This window comes from Caloenas nicobarica, chromosome Z (assembly GCF_036013445.1).
Source record: "Caloenas nicobarica isolate bCalNic1 chromosome Z, bCalNic1.hap1, whole genome shotgun sequence".
Classification (NCBI taxonomy): domain Eukaryota; kingdom Metazoa; phylum Chordata; class Aves; order Columbiformes; family Columbidae; genus Caloenas; species Caloenas nicobarica.
In genome coordinates, this window is record NC_088284.1 from 25738998 (window position 1) to 25762560 (window position 23563).

General features: G+C 41.8%; 1 protein-coding gene across 1 annotated transcript; it reads left to right on the forward strand.

Moving 5' to 3' along the window:
• The first annotated feature begins 1202 nt into the window (after window positions 1-1202).
• On the forward strand, window positions 1203-23097 carry SNX18 (sorting nexin 18). The gene is made up of 2 exons (XM_065656335.1): window positions 1203-2875; window positions 20679-23097. The coding sequence occupies exons 1-2, from the start codon at window positions 1318-1320 to the stop codon at window positions 20930-20932; spliced, it is 1812 nt and encodes a 603-aa protein (XP_065512407.1). The 5' UTR covers window positions 1203-1317; the 3' UTR covers window positions 20933-23097.
• The last annotated feature ends 466 nt before the right edge of the window (window positions 23098-23563 follow it).

Sequence of the window (23563 nt, forward strand, 5' to 3'; positions counted from 1 at the left end):
GTCAGAAGAACAAAAGTGGACAACAGCAAAACCCAGGTACCAAGCACCAAAAAACCAGCGATGAAAGCAGGCAGTGGGTCTTATAGCATTCTGGTGAATTGAAGATGATTCCAGTGATGCTCTGATGAAGGCAAATTGTCACAAAGACATTTGAGAAGCAACATACTGTTTGAACAATATCAGATAAATGAGCACAAACTGCATATCTGGCAGCATGCTGATGGGAAAACATGAATAACTGGGGACCGAACAGGCACATTTCCTCCAGAGAACTTATTTCTAATTGTTTGTGAACAGGTAGAAATATTGAGAGAAACTCGTATCCAGGGACCCAAAGAGAGCTCGGAGATGATTAATGGGATGAGATTCATGTGATTAGACAGCACAGGACTGGGTGCCACAGGAGTTACGAGGAGAAATGATCAGGGCAGGGAAAAACGCACTGGGATGGGACTGAGGCTGTTCCACAGAAAATCAACATCGGCAGCATTGCCACGTTTTTGGATAGAGCTAAAATGCACATTATCCCCAACTAAAATGCACACCTTCCTTACTTTAACCTTACTTTTCTTTGTAAGCAGCAATCAGCGGCAGGAGGACCCCCAGAAACAGTGCGCTCTCCCTGCAGGCTCTGCGTGATGCACCTCATGCAGGTGCTGAAGCTGCGATGCCATCTGCTCGTCCTGCTCACCACGCAGGGACCCCGGAAAGAAAACCAAGCGCCCGAGGAGGCACGCCAGCTTCTCGGCCAAACCTGGAGAAGCGGTGGAACACCTGGCAGGGGAGGAATCGTTACGTGACCGAGTTGTAGACTTACGAGAAGTCAGGCAACGGATTGAGGCAGGCTGCACGTGCGGGCGACACAACCTGCAAAACCCGGCAGGAGACGCCCGGACCGCGGCTGCGGGCAGCGCTGCCCGGGGCGACCCCGCGCCGCGGCCGGGCCCGCCGGCTGCCCCGCGGCCGCTCGGACGCCAGGGGGCGGGCGGGGCGGGCCGGGGCCAGGCCCAGGCCCATCGATGGGGGCGGCCGCTCTGCGCTCGGCTCCTCCGCCCTGCCTCTCGGCTCTGGATTAGCGAAACTGGCGACGTGGGACGGTCTCCGGCCCGGCCCCCGCGCCCTGCCGCGCCCGCCGGGGTGAAGCCGGGACTCGGAGCCGGCCGCGCCGCAGTGCAGCGAGCGCAGCCCGGGGCGCCAGCCAGCCGCCGCAGCGTCCCCGCCGGCGGGACGCGGAGGCAGGGGGCAGCCGCGGCGCTCGCCCGCCGCAGCCCCGCCGGTGAGGGGCGGCGGGGAGCCCCCGCGGGGGGCGGCGGGGCCATGGCGCTGCGGGCCCGGGCGCTGTACGACTTCAGGTCGGAGAACCCGGGGGAGATCTCGCTGCGGGAGCACGAAGTGCTGAGCCTCTGCAGCGAGCAGGACATCGAGGGCTGGCTGGAGGGCGTCAACAGCCGCGGCGACCGCGGCCTCTTCCCGGCCTCCTACGTGCAGGTGATCCGCGCCCCCGCCGCCGAGCCGCCGCCGCCCGCCCGCTACGCCAACGTCCCCGCCGGCGGCTTCGAGCCGCAGCCGCCCCCCGCCGCCTTCAAGCCGGCGGCGCAGCAGCCCCCGCCCGAGCCCTTCCCGCTGCCCCCCGCCGCCGCCGGGTATCCCTTCCCGCCCGCGCCCTACGGCGGGTCCTACCAGCCCAGCCAGGGCAGCGATGACGACTGGGACGACGACTGGGACGACAGCTCCACCGTGGCCGATGAGCCGGGTGCCCTGGGCAGCTCCTACCCTGACTACGAGGCGGCGGGTGGCGGGGCTTCCGGCCGCTACCACCTGTCCACCCGGTCCGAGCTCTCCCTGGGCTCCCGCGGTGGCGGGGGCCACCCGGTTGGCCACCCACACCCGCCCGGTGGCGGCGGCGCCAAGAGCTCGGCCACCGTGAGCCGCAACCTCAACCGCTTCTCCACCTTTGTCAAGTCCGGCGGAGAGGCCTTCGTGCTGGGCGAGGCGTCGGGCTTCGTGAAGGACGGGGACAAGCTGTGCGTGGTGCTGGGTCCCCAGGGACCCGAGTGGCAGGAGAACCCCTACCCCTTCCAGTGCTCCATTGAGGACCCCACCAAGCAGACCAAGTTCAAGGGCATGAAGAGCTACATTGCCTACAAGCTGGTGCCCAGCCACACGGGGCAGCAGGTGCACCGCCGCTACAAGCACTTCGACTGGCTCTACGGGCGCCTGGCCGAGAAGTTCCCCGTCATCTCCGTGCCGCACTTGCCAGAGAAGCAGGCCACAGGCCGCTTCGAGGAGGACTTCATCTCCAAACGTCGCAAAGGCCTGGCCTGGTGGATGGACCACATGTGCAGCCACCCCGTGCTGGCTCAGTGCGATGCCTTCCAGCACTTCCTCACCTGTCCCAGCACAGATGAGAAGGCCTGGAAACAAGGCAAGCGCAAGGCTGAGAAGGATGAGATGGTGGGTGCCAACTTTTTCCTGACCATCAGTGTCCCCACAGGCCCTGGGGCCAGCCTGGACTTGCAGGAGGTGGAAAGCCAGGTGGATGGCTTCAAAGCCTTCACGAAGAAGATGGACGAAAGTGCCCTGCAGCTTAATCACACGGCCAATGAGTTTGCCCGCAAACAAGTCACTGGTTTTAAGAAGGAATACCAGAAGGTGGGGCACTCTTTTAAGTGCCTCAGTCAGGCATTTGAGCTGGACCAGCAGACCTTTTCAGCTGGCCTCAACCAAGCCATAGCCTTCACTGCGGAAGCCTATGATGCCATCGGGGACCTCTTTGCAGATCAGCCCCGGCAGGACCTAGATCCTGTGATGGATTTGTTAGCGCTGTATCAGGGGCATTTGGCCAACTTTCCAGACATCATCCACGTTCAGAAAGGTAACACCCTTACGTGTTTTCTGAAATTATGAAGTTTTATGTATCAATGGTATGCACGCAGATGCAGGGACCAGAGTCTAAATTTGCCCCGTGTCTGGCTTGCTGAGCTTGGCTGAAGTCTTTCTGTGTTTATTCAGGTAAATTGTTGCTAAAAGTACAAAAACCACATCACTGACAATTTTTTGTTCTGTGCCGAAGGTCTAGACATAGTTGGGAATTTTGTGGGTTAAGTTTGCTGCGTTTGGCTGTGTATCTTTGCAAGAAACCTCATCTGCCTATACTGCTGATACATTAAAGATGAATGGGCTTGTTTATGAACCCTGGAGATCACATGGTATGAAAACATCTATTACTCTTTGATGTACGTTAAATCTCTGGTCTAGTTGATAATAAATATGAAGTAATCTGAAGATGCAGGTATTACTCTGACCACCTTGTTTCAGGTGCGCATGGTGGTATGTGCATTTTGCAGTGTCAGACAGATGTTCAAAGCTGCTGGGGTTTCTTAGTTTGGCCCTGCAGTAAATTCTCTCGGTGCCTTTGTAAGTAAAATGGTCTCCCACGGTGTTTGTAGTTGGAGTTGTTCCTCCTTTGTGCTTATTACCATAAAAATATGTTGCTTACCTGTTATCCTTGCAGCATCTTTCTAGCTGAAACGTGCTTCAGATTGCTGTTTGCATGGCACTTTGTGAACCGTCAAAGAATAAGAAACTGCAAAAATTAAAGAATCATCTGCCATATAACTAGTGACACTTGTTCAGATAAATAGAAGTTTGTAGGACTATGTCTGTGTAGATGATTTCCCTGCTGTGAAATTAATGACCTTCATATACTCTTCACCATTGTGAGAAGACTAGTCCATCATTCTTTCTTTTTGCTGTAGTATTCCTTACATGTAGTTTTCAACTTGAAGATCAGGGAGGTGTGGGGATTTGAGCTGTAAAAGAGACCAGGAAAACATCACATATGCTGTGCAGAAATTGATGTGTGTAACAGTTACCTGAGAAAATGCATGAGCTTCTTTGTTGAAAATTATTATGGAGGTTAATAAGTGATGTTCTGCATCCCAAGAGGTAGAGCTTGAATTGTCGCTCATGGTGGATCTGTCTTTTGTGCCCTTACGTGACATTTTTCAAGACTTTTGCATCTGGAACAGTACCTTGAGTTTGACAGTAAAAGAGTTGGAAGAATTTTTTTCGACAGATCAAAAAGGGAGACATTTGGGAGGTATGCATTATTGCTGGGAAAATCTTAGGAAATGGGGTTGGTAGAAAGTGCACAACTTGTTATTTAAGAAAGTAAGTTTTTCATAAGAGCTGGATACATCAAATTCGGATTTCCATTCTCTGGTCAAATCTTGAAAATTTTGAGTGGAAACTTAAATAATATTATTTTGAAGAGAAAAAGAGAAGTATGCAATTCAACCTTTGAGGAGTTGTGGCATTGTGTTCTGATAACAAATTTTAAGTATTTTGAATTTGGAAAGAAGGGTGGCCTTGTCAATGCCTCATGCTTGGGAGCAGAGCATTTTAAAGTGAGTTGTCAACTAGCAATAGGATTATCTCTAAGCTTCTGCAAAAAATAAAAGAGAAAGATTTTTTTATTAGGTGGAAAAAACAGCTGATTGTGTGTTCTATTTAAATAATATATCCTTGGGCTTTAAGGCTATAAAGAGTTCTTCACTGCAGTAGTTTTGGAGATGAGACTTTGAGGAGAGGATTGGGAATAATAAGATACATGTTTGACTCAACGCTGTTTCTTTTGTAGTTCTGTTTGAATTTGCGCTTACTGGTTAAGTTTACCTTGCTGAACCAGGAAAGTTCATCTGAATGAGCTCCCACTAGAGCAGCATGTGAGCATGATGTATGATTGTTGATTTTGTGCCAGAGCACTGTCCTGGAACTGGTTGGAGAAATGTGCAGCTAGTCTGCGTGCAGGTGTTAATGCTCCAGCACCTCTAGGGCAACTCTGCCTTCTACACAGTGTTATCCCTGGTACATACTGGCCATCATGGCATGGGCTTGAGAGGTTGGTCTCTGGAGTGTCCACATTCATGATAGGAACAGGGTTAGAATTGGATTACATGTTTATTGTTGTTGTTCCCATTACAAAACAGGCAGACGGGAGGAAAACTGAGAGGAAGATGTTTTTTTACATCCGGTAAATTGCTGGTTTTGTACTCTTAAGAGCTACTTGTAACAAGATATAGCTTTTCAATTCCAAATTGTAAACTTCAGATGAAAATATGAACTCTTTGGTGTTCTTGCAACATAAGAGCTTTCTTTTAAATTTACTATCTGGGATAGTTGCCAGTTTTGAGAATTATTATTGTCCGTATAGACTAAACAAATATCTGTTGGTGATAATAGGTCATCTGAAAAATGGAGCTGACATGTCTTTCAAGTTTTTTATTTTCTAGCATACAACTTCTTTGTGCAGTAAAGTGACCCCAAAGTACCCTTAGAAGTGGTAGAAAGAGCAACCTGATTGATGTGTTGCTTACGTGGCCATGCCTTTAAAAAGAACTCTGGTGTCTGGAGTAGTTCTCCTTTGTTTTCTACATAGTGCAAACATATTGTCCATTTGGGATAAAAGCCAAGGCCTCTTCTAGATTCCATTTCTGTATTCCCTTAGACCTGAGAAGGACTGCGAAATAAAGGCAGCTGTGCCCAGAACATGCCCGTGGCTGTGGATAGAGTGTTCAACTGCCTTGTCTTGTTACAGGTTTACTCAACTGCAGATAGTTTAGCAGCTGCTGAGTGTGATCTGGAAGTGTGTTTTGTGGTATGGACTGAGAAGTCTGTACGTCTGGGGGGTTTTAATCATTTCTGCAACTTCTGCAAAAAGAAGGACAGAGAATCTGCAAGTCAGACACAAAAAATTCCCTCTGTTTGGCCTTTGTTTTTCACCTAGAATTATGAACAAAAGTCATGTAAACCCTCTGTTGCTTTGTCTGCGTATCAGCAGAAAAATGTGTTGACCGTTGTGTTTTTAATTGCTCTATAGTCCAGGTCTTTCTGCCTCCCGTGCTGAGGACATCATACATCGTCTGAAGTCTGCAGAAAGGGATAGTTATTTTGGTCTCTTATATAAAACATGTGAACCAATGGACTGTAGGAACATTTTCAAACTGTTCAGTATCTTATTAATATTTTAAGTTTTATGAAATGGCAATAGCTTGAATAGGAGACATTAAATTATTCCTTTCCTCTGCGTCCTTCATCTTGATCACGCAGTGTTTAAGGAATATTCTGTGAGGGAAGGAAGTTGCTGCTCCAGAAGAAACAGAGGAAGGGTTTTAACTGTTCTGACCCACATGCCAGTTCAGGATAACTTGTCAGCGCTTTGTCAGAGGCCTTACCCAGTTTCATGTGTGTTCCAGTCCAGGTCTGAAGATTCATTGGATTGAACCCTACAGCAAAGAGCACACCAAACTGGAAACCCCACATTTCCATTTGGAAATGCTTGGTTTGAGAGTCTCACTGAGGCTGGCACAGAGCATATCAGCCCCGAGGCACACATCCCTTACAAATGGCTTCTTGTTTTATTTGGAAAACTAAGCAATTAGGAGGAAACTGGCATGTGTAGGGGTACATGATGGTGTCTTAAGCATCTAAGCACCCAAATACTTATATGAATCCAGCCCTCAACCCCCAACAGGTGAATGCTTCTAAAGTATTTGCATGAAAGCATTCCTGTGCATACCTATGTTTGGTGGAGTGGAAGATCCAAATATGTTAGACAGATATACTTGTACTCAGTTTTCATTAGCCTCAGAAAACATTTGTAGAAGAACAATATTAAGTTCAGGAGGCTCAAAAACCAAGTCACACTTTTGTCATTTTCTTTTGCAGCACTGGTGTATCTTTCAAGAAATATTAGAGTCGGTTGCTTTAATTTTGAGAAGAAAAGCACCCTCTCATCTTCATTTGTAGTGGATAATGCCTTCCCTTCTGTGTTTTTAAGGTCTACTTGTGGAAATTCCCTAGGCATTCTTGGCAAAATAATTCCTAAATATTAATTGCTAGAGTTCACTCAACTGATGAAATCTTCTGACTTCAATGATCTTCAACATAAATGCTCACTGCAGGCCTGTGCAAGTTTAGGTTCAAAAAATTTATGCACATGTAAGAATTTGAGATAGTATATGCTAGTATGGTAGCTCATGTTTGACTGGCTATCTTCATATTTGTTTAGTGAGAGCAGAGAAGTTACAGGTTTTCAGGTTTTTTTCTTTCAAGTTTTGCTTGAGGAATTACTATAATTGGCCTTTTGTGATTCCTGAAAGTGGAAGAAACTTGCTGTTTCATCTCTGCTTTCCGGATTTCTCCTAACATTATGATGTTAATGCTAGACAAAATTTTCGTTATGATTTTTATACAGCAGATGTGAGAAAGTGGTCTAAATATTTTCTAAGATGTAGGTAACAATTCTGTTTCCTCGGCATGCCAAGATTTAAGACATTTATTTTTAAAAATACCTGAGTTAGTTTTTTGCTCCTTGATCACTGTTTGTGAAAAGTAAAATAAGGCAAATGGTCTTATTTACCTGAAGCAACTTTAATTCTAGATACTGGCTTTAAAGAATGTGCTGGATGTGTTTTTAGAATATCTTAAAGAACTGTATGTGAAAAAACATTCCAGCTGGAAATGCATCAAGATTTCCAGCATCAAAAAACCCCAAACAACACTGAGACCTGGAATTCTCTATAATATTTCCAGCAATGCTTGCCTTTTTTTTTTTTTTTTTTCAGGGGTAAGGATGGGTATGTGCATTCACAAATTAATCAGACTGGGTAAAATTCACACCTAAAGTTTTATATCATAGTGCGAAAGCAGTGCTTTTCTCTCTTCCTTACTTTCTAACCTTTTAAATTTGGTGTGCAGACATATTTTTTCCATCCCTGTTTTTCCTTTTATCCATCTTTTTTTTTTTTCTCCTCTGTCTCTCAGATACATATCCTTTGCCTGGGGTTCAACTCAGGTAGCTACTGGCTGAAACCTAGGCATGTAATCCTAGCCACATGACCCTAACATCAGTAAAAAGAGATTGGTACCTACATTTCATCTGTTTAAGGAGTTAAATGAGAAAGGATGAGTTACTCCAGGATTACTTGGGGTTTTTTTCCCTATCGGCCTCCTCGTTGCTGTTACATCAATGACGCAGCGTTGTCTGCTTGCTGCTGAATCACCCAATTTTACCACCCAGTATTTGAAGGTAACCTAAAGGAAACTGAGACTTTTAGATGGCTAAAATGCAAAAGAATCTTCACATTTAGAAACTGTATAAAATTATAGCTTCCTTGGTGTGCGTAAAATCAGAGGACAACAAACAAGGCTAAAATTGAGCAATAGCCTTCTTGAGGAAGACTAAACAGAAAGAGGAAAAAAGGACTTCCGTGCCCTGTCTGCCTAAAATATGCATGGGTCTTTTTAAAGTATGTTGTTTTAATTTTTTTTCTTTTCCACTCCGCCCATAATCTCTTCTTACCTTAGATCTTTAAAGGAGCAAGACTCATGCAGTCATGTCTTTCTCTTTCGCGTTACCTTTTGAAACCCACTAGCCTGATATCGTACACATTTGATGACAGACATTTCATAGCTGATACAACTCCAGTGATTTTTTTTTATTTTATTTAAAAAAAACAAAAAACAAAAAACAAACCACCTTCTGGTAGCAGAGGAAGAGCTGAACTGTTCTTCCCTGGGAGAGACCACTCACGTTGCTGCACACCAGAAGGTCTATCCTGACACTTGGTCCCAGCAGGCTGGAGGAGTTTTGATCACAGCTCACCCCTGTTTGCATGTTTGACAGCAGGCAGTGTCTTGTCACCTCCTGTGCTCTTACAGGTACTTGCTCACCACAGTGAGGTCCTGTCTACTTAGAAGACCTTGTGGGCAGCTGAAGAGTAGCAGGACAGTGTAGATACTGAAGAATTAAAAATTATTTTGCAGAATCACAGAAGGGTTGGGATTGGAAAGGACCTTTGGAGGTCATCTGTAGAAAGATGAAGTAATTTTATTTCAAGGACTATGTAATACCTTTTCAGCTCAAAATTTATGAAGAATCTAGATGGTGAGATGGTTCTCTTGCAGCTCAGAGAACTCCAGGTCTTGCTGGAAGGACTTCCTTCCAAACAGGGAAGTCAGAAATTGGTAGACTGGAAACAGAAACTAGCTCTCAGAGCTCTTTCAAGTCTTTGTAAGCACATTATCGAAAACAAACAAGTTGGTGGATTTTTCTATTTTGCAAGTCACCTTTGAAACAAGGACATGTTCCAGGCTTCCCAGCATCTTTCTGTGACTACATAGTTAGACTTTGTTTGAACAGTTAAAACACCAAGTTAATGTGTGCAGACTATATAAACTCATCCACCTGGTACCTTACTTTTAAATTGTGTGGTTCAAATAGCACAGAATTTGAAAAATTTAATTAAAAAAATGAAGTCACATTTGGCTTGTCCCACATAACGTGAGTCTTATGGGACTAGAGCAAACAAGTGGCAAATGCTTTCTATACGGTCTTGCTTATATCTTTTATAAAAGCCATAAGGATTTAAATAAAAATTTTAAAAACTCTAGTGAAAAGTGTGTTTTAAAGTTTGGAGTAGAGCCTCATTAAATTAGTGAAAGAATATATACATTTAAACAGTGTGTTCGGTTCTTGTCAGTGACTTTGGGTTGTTATTGTAGCAAAGCAGGAAGAAGTGATGGCTTCAGGCTTTGTTTTAGGTAGGTACCCATCATGGTGGATAACTTACATGATTGCGATGAACCGAGCTACCCGTTTTATGCCTACATGCTGTTTTTTCACGGCAATGTGAAAAGTGGATTTATGCTATGATTGGGAGTTTACACTGCTTTTTTGTCCCATGGTAAAAAGCAACTTGCTATTCTATTTTTTTCAGACTTACCATTTTGAATATATGCATGAATAAATATGCTGGCTAACTGGGTGTATACTGAAGAAAGAGCCATTTTACCAAATATCATGATAATGACACATTTTCAAGTTGCTTGCAGTTTTATGTAAGCCCAAACTCAAAGTAGCAGATCCTTTCCTCCTAAAAAGGCAGACGATTATCTTCTGCCTTTCTAAAACTATAATATTCTCTATTACAATATATACTATATTAATATGTTAATTTAATACACATATATTTGCCATTTTAAATTAATATGACGTTATAAAATGTATAGCATTTATTATCTATAATATAAATATAGCATGTTATTATAATGTTCACATGTTCTACTTTTGTCTTATGTATTTTAATTGGTTACATTAATGATGGTTTACTTTGCATATTCTTCCTGCAACAAGGAGTCTCCTTCTTTTTGTCCTTACAGAGATACTGCAGCATTTAAAGGATGCTAGGGAAAAAGTGGGGCCGCATCTGCATTTCATTTCAATCTTGACTCTTCATAAGAATTTATCTTAAACTGTCTATGCATGTTGTATTTGCTTATCTTAAGACAGTAGCTGATGGTGGACAAGCAAAGACTGTAAATTGTGCTCTCTTTTTGCTTCTCTTCAGCCTTTACAAAGAATGACATCCAAAAGCAGCTCTTTCATAGCGCCCCAATAAAGAAGGGATGTATGAGTTAGTGCAGCCAACATTTATGGTTTCTTCTCTCGATAATGGTATATGGATGTTGATACGCAGTGTTATGTGTCTTCTCCTGTCCACCCACATACCATGGATCTTAAGAAAATTTTGAAGAAGCTACCATTTGATATAATAATGCTTAGATGCATTTTGGCTGTGACTTATATTTGTCTTCTATAGATTCAGGGGAGACATTCATGCTCATGCTGTTAACCAGTTTTACTGAAAATAGATTTATATCACACATGTATGACTTCATTTCTGGTTTAGGTTGCAGTCTTGAAGTCAGCATTATGAATAGGGCGTTTACAAAAGCTGTTAAAGAGTCTGTAGCATCACTCTAGCGGAAGACTGCCTGTTCTTAGCATCCTAATTGGGAGGAACTAGTGCTCAGAACCTGTGATGGCTGAACTGTAGTAGACCAACTTAAATTCTGGAAAAGCAGAAATTTGTCTTAAAAGCTCGTTTGATGCCATGTTTAGATGTAAGCTAGTAAGAAGTATTTAAAACCACTGAAAGGTTTCATCTTGGTACTTCTGCAAATTGCATTGGCTTAAATTTTCAAGTGTGTCTATGCTGAAAAACATGACTGGCTTTCTAACAGGCAAATGTAGCATGTTTCAAGTGACCATCCCAGTTTAAGTTTCTTTCAGTCCTTTCTGTCGCCACAGTCTGCAGTGTCACCTGAAGCGATACTACAGAAAAACACCTTAAATGGTACATGTGAGTGCCAAGAAGTACAGACTGCCTTAGAACTGGGCAAAACCAGCATTTCTTAGTGTTTGCCTCTCAGACTGTGGTGCAAAACACTACATTTGTAATAACAGACAGCAATATGCACAATTTAGCTGGATTTTAAGATCAAATTATTCCTGACAGGCCTCCTTTCAGACATCTCTGTAGGTACCTATGAAGTCAGAACTACTCATGAACACAGTTTGGACATGCTTTAGTGGCTGAAAAGGAGTCATTTGTTTGCTTAAAACACTGTTTGTGTACATTACATCTAAATATATGTTAGCTTTAAAGTCACTGCATTCAAGATTTGAATAGAAAATTTCCATCCCAATTTTGCATAGTTTTTACATGCAGTTACCTAGCACTGTGGGCCTTTTTTTGTTTTCTTAATGGGATTATGCAAGGCAGTAGTGCAATAAACTGATGATTTTGTAATGTTTCTTTCATTATTTTGACACGTTGCTCTCCCCTCCTATTATCAGCTATTTCAAGGGCAGACTGAGGCGTGTTGGTCGCATAGCAGTGTGGTGTAGCATGGCCCAGCAAAACGCTCATGCTGGAGGTGCTGCACATCAAAGCTTGTAGATTCCTCTGCAGGGTTCTGGAACTGAAATGCGCATTGCCAGTGTGATAATTTAATTATTTTTCATTAGCATGAGCATTTTGAAGCCTCTGAATATGCCCAGGTATGATTGCAGTCCTTGTAGATCTGGATAAATAAATTGTATGCTCATCTTCTGTGTGTGTACACCAGCTGGCAGATGTATGCACAATGAGTCTAATCAGATTTTAAATATCACATTATTTAAAATTAAAAAAAAAATAGTTAGACATGTATAGTATCCATTTACTCTGCTAGTTCTTTGAAATTGAGAGACATTTGACGCTGTGCATTCCAACGCATTCGTTAATCAGTTGTTTATTAATTAAATCAACACGTATTTTAAAACCACCGGATAAGTTTAATCAAGTTTCTGAAGTCTCTAGCAAAGACTGTTTTATTTGTGCGCAATCTCCGAATTGTGTAGATTAGAAGGTGATTTGATTTTTGAACTGAAGAACGGATCTCTGGGTGGCAGCTTCCAATCAGCTTTGCAACAGGGTAACTGGAAGAAAAATAATTCTGACAATCCTGCAGTCAGTCAAAGTTAACCTACATACTAGCAGAGTACTGTAATTTGTGAGCCTAGATTTATAGGATAGTATTTTATTCTGTGGGGTTTTTTCAGCACTGGGCAACAAAATAATAAAAAATGAACCTCACTTTTTGAACTATTTTTAGGCTACAGATTCTAGAAGATTTATAGCTGTTTTCATGTATCTATACAAAACCCCCTGTAATACTGAAGTAATTATAATTCAATTTATTGTTATATTTCTAACTTTTCTCGTGGAAAATAGAAATTTTTTAACTAGTTTTTCACCCGTAAGGAGAAGAATATAATCTTTGAATTAGAAAGACTGGTTTTGAAAACTCTGTTGTGTTGACACTTTCAGAAAGAAGAGATGACTTCATCATTTTGTCTTTGATGTGGGAGATGAATTGCTTTTTTCTGTTTAAAACTGTAAAACCAGATCTTAAAGTAGCAGTCATTCCTACATTAATTACTGTAACGGTCCTTTGTGATGTTTCTTTTATACAGTTCAGTCCCTACTGGAGAAGTCTTCTGGTTTCAATATCAGGCAAATTCCCATTATGCTGCTTTCCATTCTAAATCTTGGCCAGAAAATGTAAAGAATTTGCAGAATCTTCATGTAGGCTTCTTTTGTTAATCTGTGCTCAGGGCGTTTTCAAGCAAATAATCTGTCAGTGTAGTAAAATATCTAAAAAAATTTTGCCGTTTCACTTTGAATTGAGAGAGGGAAGTTTGGGGGCTTTTTTCGGAGCAGGAGCTATGTGTAATCTCCTGTGGTGCTTCTGCAACTTCCCTTGTGTCGGAACTAGTGATTGTGTAGCCCTGGGCTGAGCTGGATCGCATAGCTCAGCCATTGGTAAAACTGAGCCACCCTCCCTCCCCTCCAGGCCAAATGCAGTTTTTAGTTGGATTAGTCATTTGAGTCATCCCGTAACATCTTTGCTAGATCTGCTGTAAGTGGGATGTCCATGTCGGTAGGCTTGTTCTGACAGCAGACTGCTGGATCAGAGGTAATGTTGCTTCTTCTACAGTTGTTTCTTTCAGGAAGTAGCTCAAAACTGTGCTACATGCATGTGGATTACCCAGGACTTGCCTTTTCAAATCTTTAAGCAAAGAGCTGTAGTTAAATAACCTCACTATTAGGTAAGGAAAAAGAAAACTTATTTCTAGTTACACTTTCTGCTTTTGCATCCTTTGATGAAAGCCATGTCATGAATATATTTTCTCCCTCCCTTTTAGAGATTGTATCTCAGAACAGTGTCTTGTAATAAAAGTAAAGCAAGGGGAGTTGTTATGCTAGTTCAAAGCTCTTCCTTCAATAGCCTGCTTTGAAGGACACATCACACCTACTGTCAAACCATGTCTTGCAGTCCCCCGCAGTTGTTTTGCAATAATTCTTTAACTCAAGATACGAAATAGAGTAATAAGAATGTGGATATTTGCTGAAAGAAAGAATCACAGAATGGTTGGGATTGGAAGGAACCTCTGGAGATCATCTAGTCCAACCCACCTGCTCAAGCAGGTACACATGTGCTACTAATCATAACTGACACACATGTAAACTATTATCTCACTACTAGTGAAATAAATCTATTTGCTTTGGTTTAGCATAATTCATCACTGAAGTGAAATAAATATTTCAATAACTGTAGAGATAAAGGCATTGCAATTATAGGATCTAAAAAATTAACTTGTTGGCTCTTGCAAGCTGGGTGGGTTTTAATTTCAGTGGTCTGGAGTGAAATGCTGAAGGCATTAATATATGGGTGACTTAATGGATGCTACATGTTCCTGAGAGTGACTGTGAATTGCAAACCTTCCTGACTTCAAGAGACACCACTGCTTCAAGTAGTATATTCTAGCAGTGTTTAGCCAATACTTCTTTGTGTTTCATCCCATATGGAGTATTGCCATATGCACTTAAATAATTGCTGCTACAGCAGTGACTTTTCAGAAATAATGATGCTGTTCTGAACAGTATCAGTAATTACTGTTTGTGGTTTTTACGAATCAAGCAGGCCCAGATGTGAAATGGATGTTAAGCACTGTGCAAATACAGAGCAAAAAGGGCTCTTGCCCTGAAGCATTCACTTTCTTTAGACTTTTCTTTATTGGATTAGTAGCTTCAGATACAGCTGATGTTTCACTCCTGACTGCTGTATGCCACACTCCTGATTGCCACATGCCACACAGCTGATGTTTGGGTACTTTGAGGAGAGGGGGAAATGGGACACCCTCAGCAGTTACTGCTGCTCTTTGGCTTCTGGTCGCCTGTGCTGATAGGTGCAGGACAGACCTGGCTTCAGGTAGGACAAAGGAGTTGAGTGAGGAGCAGACTTGATGGCAGTCTTCATGAGCCGAGCCGCAAAACTTTCGCCTTCTGGTCATGTTGCAGGCTGCAACTTGGACTTGTGTCATGTACACTGAGTGTGAAGAACCAGTGTAGGACTGGCTCCTGGTAAGGTGATGATACCATACAGTTGAGGAGCTTGGAGACACATATGCATCAGCATAGGTTTACATGTCTATACGCATACTTACAGTGTGGAGGGAGAGTGAGTACAATTTCAAGTATGGATTTGTGATAAATAAACTTACTCGACACAGACAGAGTCTATGCTCAAGAGAAGTTTATTGTAGTAGAGATAAGCAAAGCAGCGCTGGGTGCGTGGGGAATCTACGTTCCACCTACACGCGCACCTGACAAAGTTTTTAGTGGTCTTTATATACCCCCCCCCCTTTGTTATTACAATTCTCTATTTTGGGGAATTATCCCACCTACTAATACATATTCATACTAATAGATATGCATGCTCTGTCGTGGTGTTGGAGTCTTCTCTCCCCATCTGGTGGTCGTCAGGATGAAGGCTCTCATCTTCCTCAGTTTGTCCTTTATCTGAACTTGGGGGTCCTTGTAGAAAAAAATCACTGTCCTTCTGGCTTTGGCCCACGTTTCTATTATCTCCCTCATTTGGTCATCTTCTTGTCCTTCAGTCCACGATTTATTTGTTCCTGTTCCTGTGTTTCACTACATCTGGTTTCCTCAAAATAGACTCAGAACATCCCTATCAATAACATGAGCCACCTGCCATCTCATTTAACTAGCGACAGGAATCGCTAGGTCGCTCTAACATTTACTACAGATTCAAACCCACCCTTAGGTGACTCTTCACACAATCTTAAAGCCTTTATTAGTGTAACAAAACTGCAGGTGATATGAAAATCTATTGTTTAACTCACACCTGAGAGCTGTCAGGCTCAGGAAATATATTTTTTTTTAGATTTAATTTTCCTGAATGTATTTCACTCTTCCTGCCTCATTGCAATGCATGTTTGCATGGGCAGCTTGCTGACTCAATACACTTCTTTTTTTTGCTGATAAATCTTTAGCTCCCATTGAAGTTGCTGTTTGTATTCTGTGTTTTACAGCTTGGAAGTATTTATTTCTAGCATGAATTTTACATTGTCTCTGTCTTCTCAGCTACCAGCGTATTACTATAAATGTTCTCTGTTAAATGTGTTTATATCATCTTGTGTTGTCTCACACTTCAAAACAACTACTGAAACCTGGGATTTTCTCTTAAGCCCTTAGTTATATTCAGTGAGCACTGCGGTTAACATCAGGCTTTAGGCAATGAAAAATGGCATTCACATCTGCTTTTCCCCACCTTTAAGAACAGAAATAAATGTAGCACGGCTTTTTGCAGTGTCTTTGATCCAGGCCCTCTTTGGTGCTTGAAAGCTAGTCCTGATCACTGGAACATGATCTTCTGACAGAAGGTCTTTTCATTGGACCGGGAGATTGAAATGCATGGACATTAAGACTTTACTGAATCTGTAGAGCTGAAGTTAAAAAAAGCCAAGAATTTATTTTTATGTATTCCGTCCCTCTGGGAACAGTACATTGGCAGATATTATCCTGGACATATATTCCGCAGGAGGTTTCCTTGAGTTGATATGCTATTAGGAGGTGCCTCCTTCTATTTCTTTTCTCTAAAATGCAGGTGTCATGGTTTCTCTTATCTTTTCCCCGTATGGGCCACCAATAAAATCTGTCAAAGTTTAATTGCAAGGCAACAATAAACCATGGCAGATGCTCTCTGTTACCCCTTCACCCTTCCTGCATAGGAAAGATAAGGACGAAGGAAGAGAGACTTTGCAAGTTGGGAAAAAGTTTTAAAATGCTTTACTAATGCTACTCATAGAGAAAATCATACAAAATATACAAAACCAATCTTGAATATCCCAGTTCCACACTGCTCCAGTGGCTGCAGGGCAGGCACCCAGAAGTCCTGGGCTGTTCTTTGCAGCAAACCGGAACTGGATTCAGAGATGCAGAGTCTGGAACCAGGCCTCGGATCGCAGGGATGACAGGCAGAGTCTCTTCAGATGCTAGCCATGGTCGAAGAGAGTGAGACCCTCGTGATCTCCCTCTTTTATAGGGTGTACGACATGGATGGGGTGGAATACTCAGTTGGTCAGTTTTAGTCACCTGTTCTGTTCGGCACTCCTTGCAAATACGCCCCTCTCGTGACGGAACATGCGGAATTTTATTAGAATTCTTGGTTGTTATAGCAATAAATCTAAACATGAGCTTCTTCAGCATTCCATTGGTTACTCCTATCAATCCAGAGCAGTGTCCAAAAAACATGCAATTACTTAGAAGGTACTTAGAAGAACTTATCTGAAAGGAAAATTCACTAAAAGAGAACTGGTCTTGTTTTTAACAAAACCAGGACATCAGGTTAGCCTTTTCTAGGGCTGACATTATTCTGTGATTGTTTTTTTAAGTATGTCTTGCTTTTTTAGGTTGTCCAAACTAATACTAGATGTTCACATCATTAGATTCATAAACTAGGAGATATTTCTGTAGGTAAACATAGGCCAGAGGGGGCTTGCAGCCAGTGAAGGTGGCAGTGGAAGCCGGGAGGTGCTGGATGAGGTGCCGAGGGCGATGGATAGAGGAGTGGGGATGGGGTGAGGAGTTCATGATGCACAGCCTGGGGTGAGACAGGTTAGGCATTGTGGGCTGGGAGGCATTAGAGATTACCATGAGACCCATCCGCTGCTTGGGCATCTCTGAGCAAGATCCTTGTTTTCAGGCAGGGATGCAGACAAGGATCTGCTCTCTGCTCCCCAGTTCCCTCACCCTGTCCTCCTCCCCCTTTCACTGTTAGAAACCTGCATGGGTCATTGCACTCTCTTAGGGTTTTGCTCATGTAGATTCAAATGCGAGGGCTGTATGCTATGGAGAAGTGTTTGGAGAAAACTTAGGATGAAATGTGTTATATTATTGTTAGTAAAGCTGCTTGCAAAGCCATGCAAACTAACAACACTTTTTTCTAAGGTTTACTAAACTAAGCAAGCCTTGCAAACTTCAGTAGATGCTGAACAAATTAAAAATGACATTTTAGAACAAATGATCATTTGCTTCTTAAAATAAAGTACGTGGGCTGTGTTACTGTGTGTTTGGGGAAGGTTCTTTGATTGTCCTAAAATAAGCTAAAATTTTCCCTCTCTAAAGTTATTTTAAGATTAATTGTTTGGCTAATAAGTAAACACTTCACTTAGAGGCATTTTTTTAAAAAAAGCAAATTTGTACTTAAGCATATATATATAAATTATTGTCCTACACTGCTGGCCTCTGGTTATAGTCTGCCCAGCTTTTAAAGGAAATTCCACTATAGGACCCATATGGATCCATATGCATTAAGAGAGTGGTATGAAATGTTGCAAATTTTCCCCTCTGATTCCTTTCCCTATTTTTTTTAATGGTAAAAAGCACATAATGCATAATATGTCTAGTCTGGAGGAGTTTGGTGTGGTTTTTATTGATATAAAATAATTTGAAGATTGTACATGCTCCAGGACTTAGTTATGCTTTTGGTTGCTGATGCTATAAATTTCAGTATTTTTCTTGAAGTTTGGTCATTCTAGAAATAACATCTAAAGCTGTTTCCCACATCACAACTGAAGAGTTGTACTGTTTATTTAACCAGCCACATCTGGCTTCCAGTAAGTCCCAGATTTCAGTTTTTCACAGCCGTGTGTGGATTCCTGCCATGCCCGCTGAATGCAGAGAAAATTTCTGCTAAGCCTGGGTTTGTTCAAAGAAGTGTCCTTTTTGCAGACGACGGAATTAAATATTTTTCAGATCGTTCTCTACCTCGCAGATCCCCCTTTCCTTAGAGGAGAAAATACAGATCTTCTGGCGCAGTCCCACCGCTGGCACCACTGCATGTGGAAAAGTTTTTTTCAGTGTTTTTTTTGGGGCCAGACTGAAGATGATGAGGGCAATCAGCTGCAGCAGATGGGGCCAAGCTTTTAGCCACCACGCCAGTGTGCCCTGGGGAGCAGGAGGTGGGAGCCGGGCTGTGCTGCAGCTCTTCTGCTGCTTGAATATTGTCCTCAGTTGTGCAGCCTGTGGTTGGTGCTTACCTGGTTAATAACCTCCCTGCGACACTTTAAACAACTGGAGGGGAATTTCTTATGCTCGAGGCTGAGGGCTCACACTAAGGCTGCAGGCAGGAGGTGCCATGTACAGCACAGCCCAAATGCAAATTAAGCAGAAAAATGTGATTTTCCAACTGTTTGCAATTAGAAACACCCCGGAACAGTTAACAAGTTGCTGTTAGAAGTTGGATGGAGCAGTCATGCATGCTTCTATGATTTTAGGAATTACCCCCATTTCACTTAAAAAATGCAACGAGCTCTTTTTCCCCAAGTCTGCCAAATCATGGGTTATTTTAGCTTGCTTCTTGTAAGGGTGCACCTTGACCGTCCATTCTACCTGTCTGCCTGATGAGGGATTGGAGATGGGCAGGGAATGAGCCGCAGCAGGCAGGGGAACATGAGAAGCACCTGAATGAAATGCAGCGAGCAGCGGCCATGGCCCTGCTGTGTGTGCAGCACAAGGTCATGCTCCGGATCCGAATTGCAGAGATGTGTCAGGGCACTGGCAGGAGGCTCGTTCAAGAGGGTGTGTTGAACAGGCACAGGAAGGAAAGGACAGAAGATAGGATTACTGCTGATGGACTGTGTTTTTACTGTTTAATGGTGTTCACTATGCGTGTGGATTCAGGCTGATGAGAAGACAAACCTGCTCCCCCAGCAGAGAGAGTGGAGATTGTCCCTCTGGAACATACATGGTATGAATTTGGGGGTTGTCATATACAGGGACAGGAGTTGGACTTGATGATCCTTGTGGGACCCTTCCAACTCAGGACTTTCTATGATTCTATACAGGCAGAGAGGTTTCTCTGTTAGCTTGCTGACTGGTACACTGTACTGAGTACAGAAAAACATTTCTTCAAGGCAAATTAAAGGGAGTTCTGTCAGTGAAATGTAGTCATGTGTACAGTAAGAACTGTAATCTGAAAGAAGGCAGTTAAGACCTTACAAATAGTTGAAGGAACACGTAACTTAAGCGTGATCATAAAGGATGTGAAAAATGTCTTTCACTAACATCTTGTGAGAAGGTAAAAGCTGTACTGATCTGACTGGTTTTAGTTATGTGAATAAAATATGTATGTAATATTTAAAGCAAAGGTAATTGAGTCCGAGAAAATGAATGTCTAAAGACACATCTTGGTGCTCTGTCACTAGGTGAGTCTCCTTTGGGTAGGTCTATTTGGGTGATATTTTGGTTTTGTAGGATGTGTGTGCTTTAATTAGTTGTTTGGAGGAGGAGGACTGTCAATTATTTTGCTCTGTTTTTCTTCTAGCTCTTATAAGACTGTGTTGGGTCTACCTGGGTGTCTGCAATTTTGGAATAAACTTTTAGATTCTCTAGTAGTCAATAATTAATTTGGGGGTATCTGTAGCATGAAAGCAAGATTTTGTGTATTCAGATCTTCTTCTGACATTTCACAAAGACTGGGGAAAGTGGTGTTTCACAAAGTCCAGTTTCTTAATGAAGTTATTTTTCTAGTGTTTATATGGGCTTAAATTGATCTGGCTAGTTTTCTAGTGCTTTCATTTTTTCCTTCTGCTGGTATATTTATCAGTTATTTTCTGAAGGACACCATCTGACTTTTAAGATTGTGAAATAGGCATGTTTTGCTAAATTTTGCAAGCTAGAGTCTTAAAAAAAATTGGTTCTTTTTTTGTTTTTGTTTTTCCTTAAACAAGATTCGCTCTTCTGTGATTTTTTTTTTAATGTAAAAGCTTGTTTTATCCTTATGTATATATGCACACATATAAATACATTTAGAATGAGCCTTATATAAATCCTTGTTGTTATTAACTCACTTGTTAAAGTAAAGTGGTTAAGTTGAAATTGTCCTCACAGTTCAACTATTTTGTTTTGTTCTTTACACAGGAGCCCTTACCAAAGTAAAGGAGAGTAAGCGGCATGTGGAAGAGGGGAAGATGGAGCTCCAAAAAGCTGAGGGCATTCAAGAACGCTGTAACATTATTTCTTTTGCAACCCTCGCAGAAATTAATCATTTCCACAAAATTCGTGTGAGGGACTTTAAATCGCAGATGCAGCATTTCTTGCAACAGCAAATACTCTTTTTCCAAAAAGTGACACAAAAGCTAGAAGAAGCTCTTCACAAGTATGACAGTGTTTAATCGCTGGACTCTGATCTGTGGACTTCCCTCACATGAATGCGACTCAGGCAGCAGAGCAAATGCTGCTGCTGCTGAAGAACGGTTGCCAGTGGTAGATGGTGGTACGAGGATGGTTTTGTGCTCACCTGGAACCCGGGTTTAATCTCCGGTTATGTAGAAAGGAAACAGTTATAGGGCTATGTAGTAGAAACAGTACCAGGCATTGTAACTAAGTTATACTGTGTATGCCTACACTACCATTGTAACTTTTTTGAAATAATTAGTATACTATTTGCCTTATTGCTTTTTGAAATATGGTATTTTAGTGCATACTTTGTAGACCTCAAAACCCTTTGGGTCTTTAAGGAAGCTGGCTAGATAAAAGCCTGCTTCAGATGCCTTTTTACTTTCCTAGATTTGGATTTCCTAAATTCAAACAATTCTCTGTTTACAGACTCCTACTAGAGCAGCTATGTGATTCTGTGCCTTTAGACTCTATTTTTCCTTTTCTAGTAAGTCACATTTTTATGATTGAATGAATGAAGGGTTGATGCCTATGACAGGAACTGATTATGAAACCTCACATTGACTGGAAAAAAATCAGCTGCCATCCAGTTTGCACAGCAAGTACTGTCTTACAACAAACGTTGGCTCCAAAAGGAAAACTTAAATCTCTTCACACTTTCCATGAAAATGGAGACTACTTGTTACATGTACTAGAATGTTAAGCACATATACAAAAATACACCACTTAATCTGCTTTCTGAAATGCATAATACAGTGAGGGTTGTTTTTTCTTTTTAGCATAAAGCATTATTGTGAGTGGAAATTTGAAGAGCTAGCCTAATAAAAAATATATCAAGGGGATATGAATGCAAGCTTTGTGCCTGCAACATTTTTTTTAAGTTTGAAATGATCTGCTTTTTGTTTAGTTGCTGATTCAGTTTAACTTCAGACTTGCATATACATTGCCAGTTGTCTGAGTTGAAACTCCACTGTGATTCATTAGTTTACTAAGTTACAAATTTTCAGGGATGTTCAGTAATATAAATGATCTAAAATAAGTCTTGGCTGAACTGACTTGGAAAACAGGTGGCATTTTTATGTTTGTAACACTTAAGAATTAACAATTGTCTTAATTTTTTTATAAATATTTTTGACAAGCAGGGTGCATTTATATATACACGTAAACACTATCTTTTGAAGAGTTTTCTGGCTTATTTCCCTTGAATTAAGTCTGAAGTCTGTGTTTCTTACCTATTGGTTTACCTCTTATAGGTCAATATGAAAGAGAGGTTTATTTATCCTATCGTTTTTCTCCTAGACAAAAATAACAAAACCTTCCAATGAAGCAAAATGTTTACTTTTTTGCTTTTAATTAAATTAAGCAAACAGCTTAAACAAATGAAAGCCTGGAAAAGGAAGTTAAGCAACAACTACATCTAAGTACAAATCATTCCTCACCTACGCACCAGAAATGTGCAGTTCTTTTGCTCAGTTATGTGGGTTTCTGTAGCTTAACCCCCCACCTCTGTTTTAGAGGAATAAATGTAAGAATGTAGTTTTGGTTTTAAGGTTCATCCCAAAATGCTTGGAGATGCTGTTTTGCACAAGTTGTGTTTGGCAATGCTTCTAGTCCACATCCAAAGAAGTAAAATACAGAATAATGAAGAGGAAAAAGCAGTATTTGTGGGAGAAGGGACAATCAGTGAGGAAAGACTCCATTTCCAGGCTGTTAAAAGAGTGCTGGAAACACCAAGGTTGACCATAAAATAGGGACCATAGTCATAGGGCTGACTGGGGCTTTATCTTCCTCATGGTGTCTTGTTCTACGTTCAAAACTCACCACTTCCCTGAACATCTCTTCCCAGCATTACTCCAGCTTCCCATGTGTTGTTTAATTATGTGAAATAGTGATGAGCTAGGTTTGAGCTGAGTTCCATGGCTTACGTTTGCTTAAGCCAGATACTGTTTTATTAAGTGTCTTTGCAGTAATTAGATCCGACTACAATAAAATTAATTCTACATGGAGGTACTGAGACCTGTTTGGAAATTTATCTTGGTCCAGTTGAAGTATTCTAGGAGGTTAGTATTAATGACATGCACATGTCCAGGAGGAAATTAAGCTGTGATATGTATACGTACAACATTTTCAGACAGGTACAGTTTTCCCAAATAAACTGTTATGGCCTTCACCTTACTTTCTCAGTTGTGAATTTTTGGGGCTGGGGACAAGTGGGGGTGCTAATTGGTTAAACTTGAAGTACCAAGAGAAGCTTGATTGGAATCCTGGATCTGAATTATTGCAGAGTTCAGAAAGGTTCAAATCTGTGTCCACATTAGCATCTTCCTTTTTTCCTCACTCGCAGTTAAGCTGATGTAGGGAACGTAAGTTCCATTAACGCTTAGCGCACTATGCAAGAACTATGGTTTTTATTTTGTTTGGAACAAGTATGACATTGACCACTCATAGCTGACAGGCTAATGGGTGGTGTGGTCTGAGATCCAAATGTGCTCTAGGGTGAAGTGAATGTATATTGTTTGGGACTGTGGAACCATCAAGGGAAATTTAACGGAATCCTTTTAAATAAATAAATGTGGAGGAAAGCAAATTAGCTCTATAGCGTAATGTTAAATGCCTTTGTTTTATTC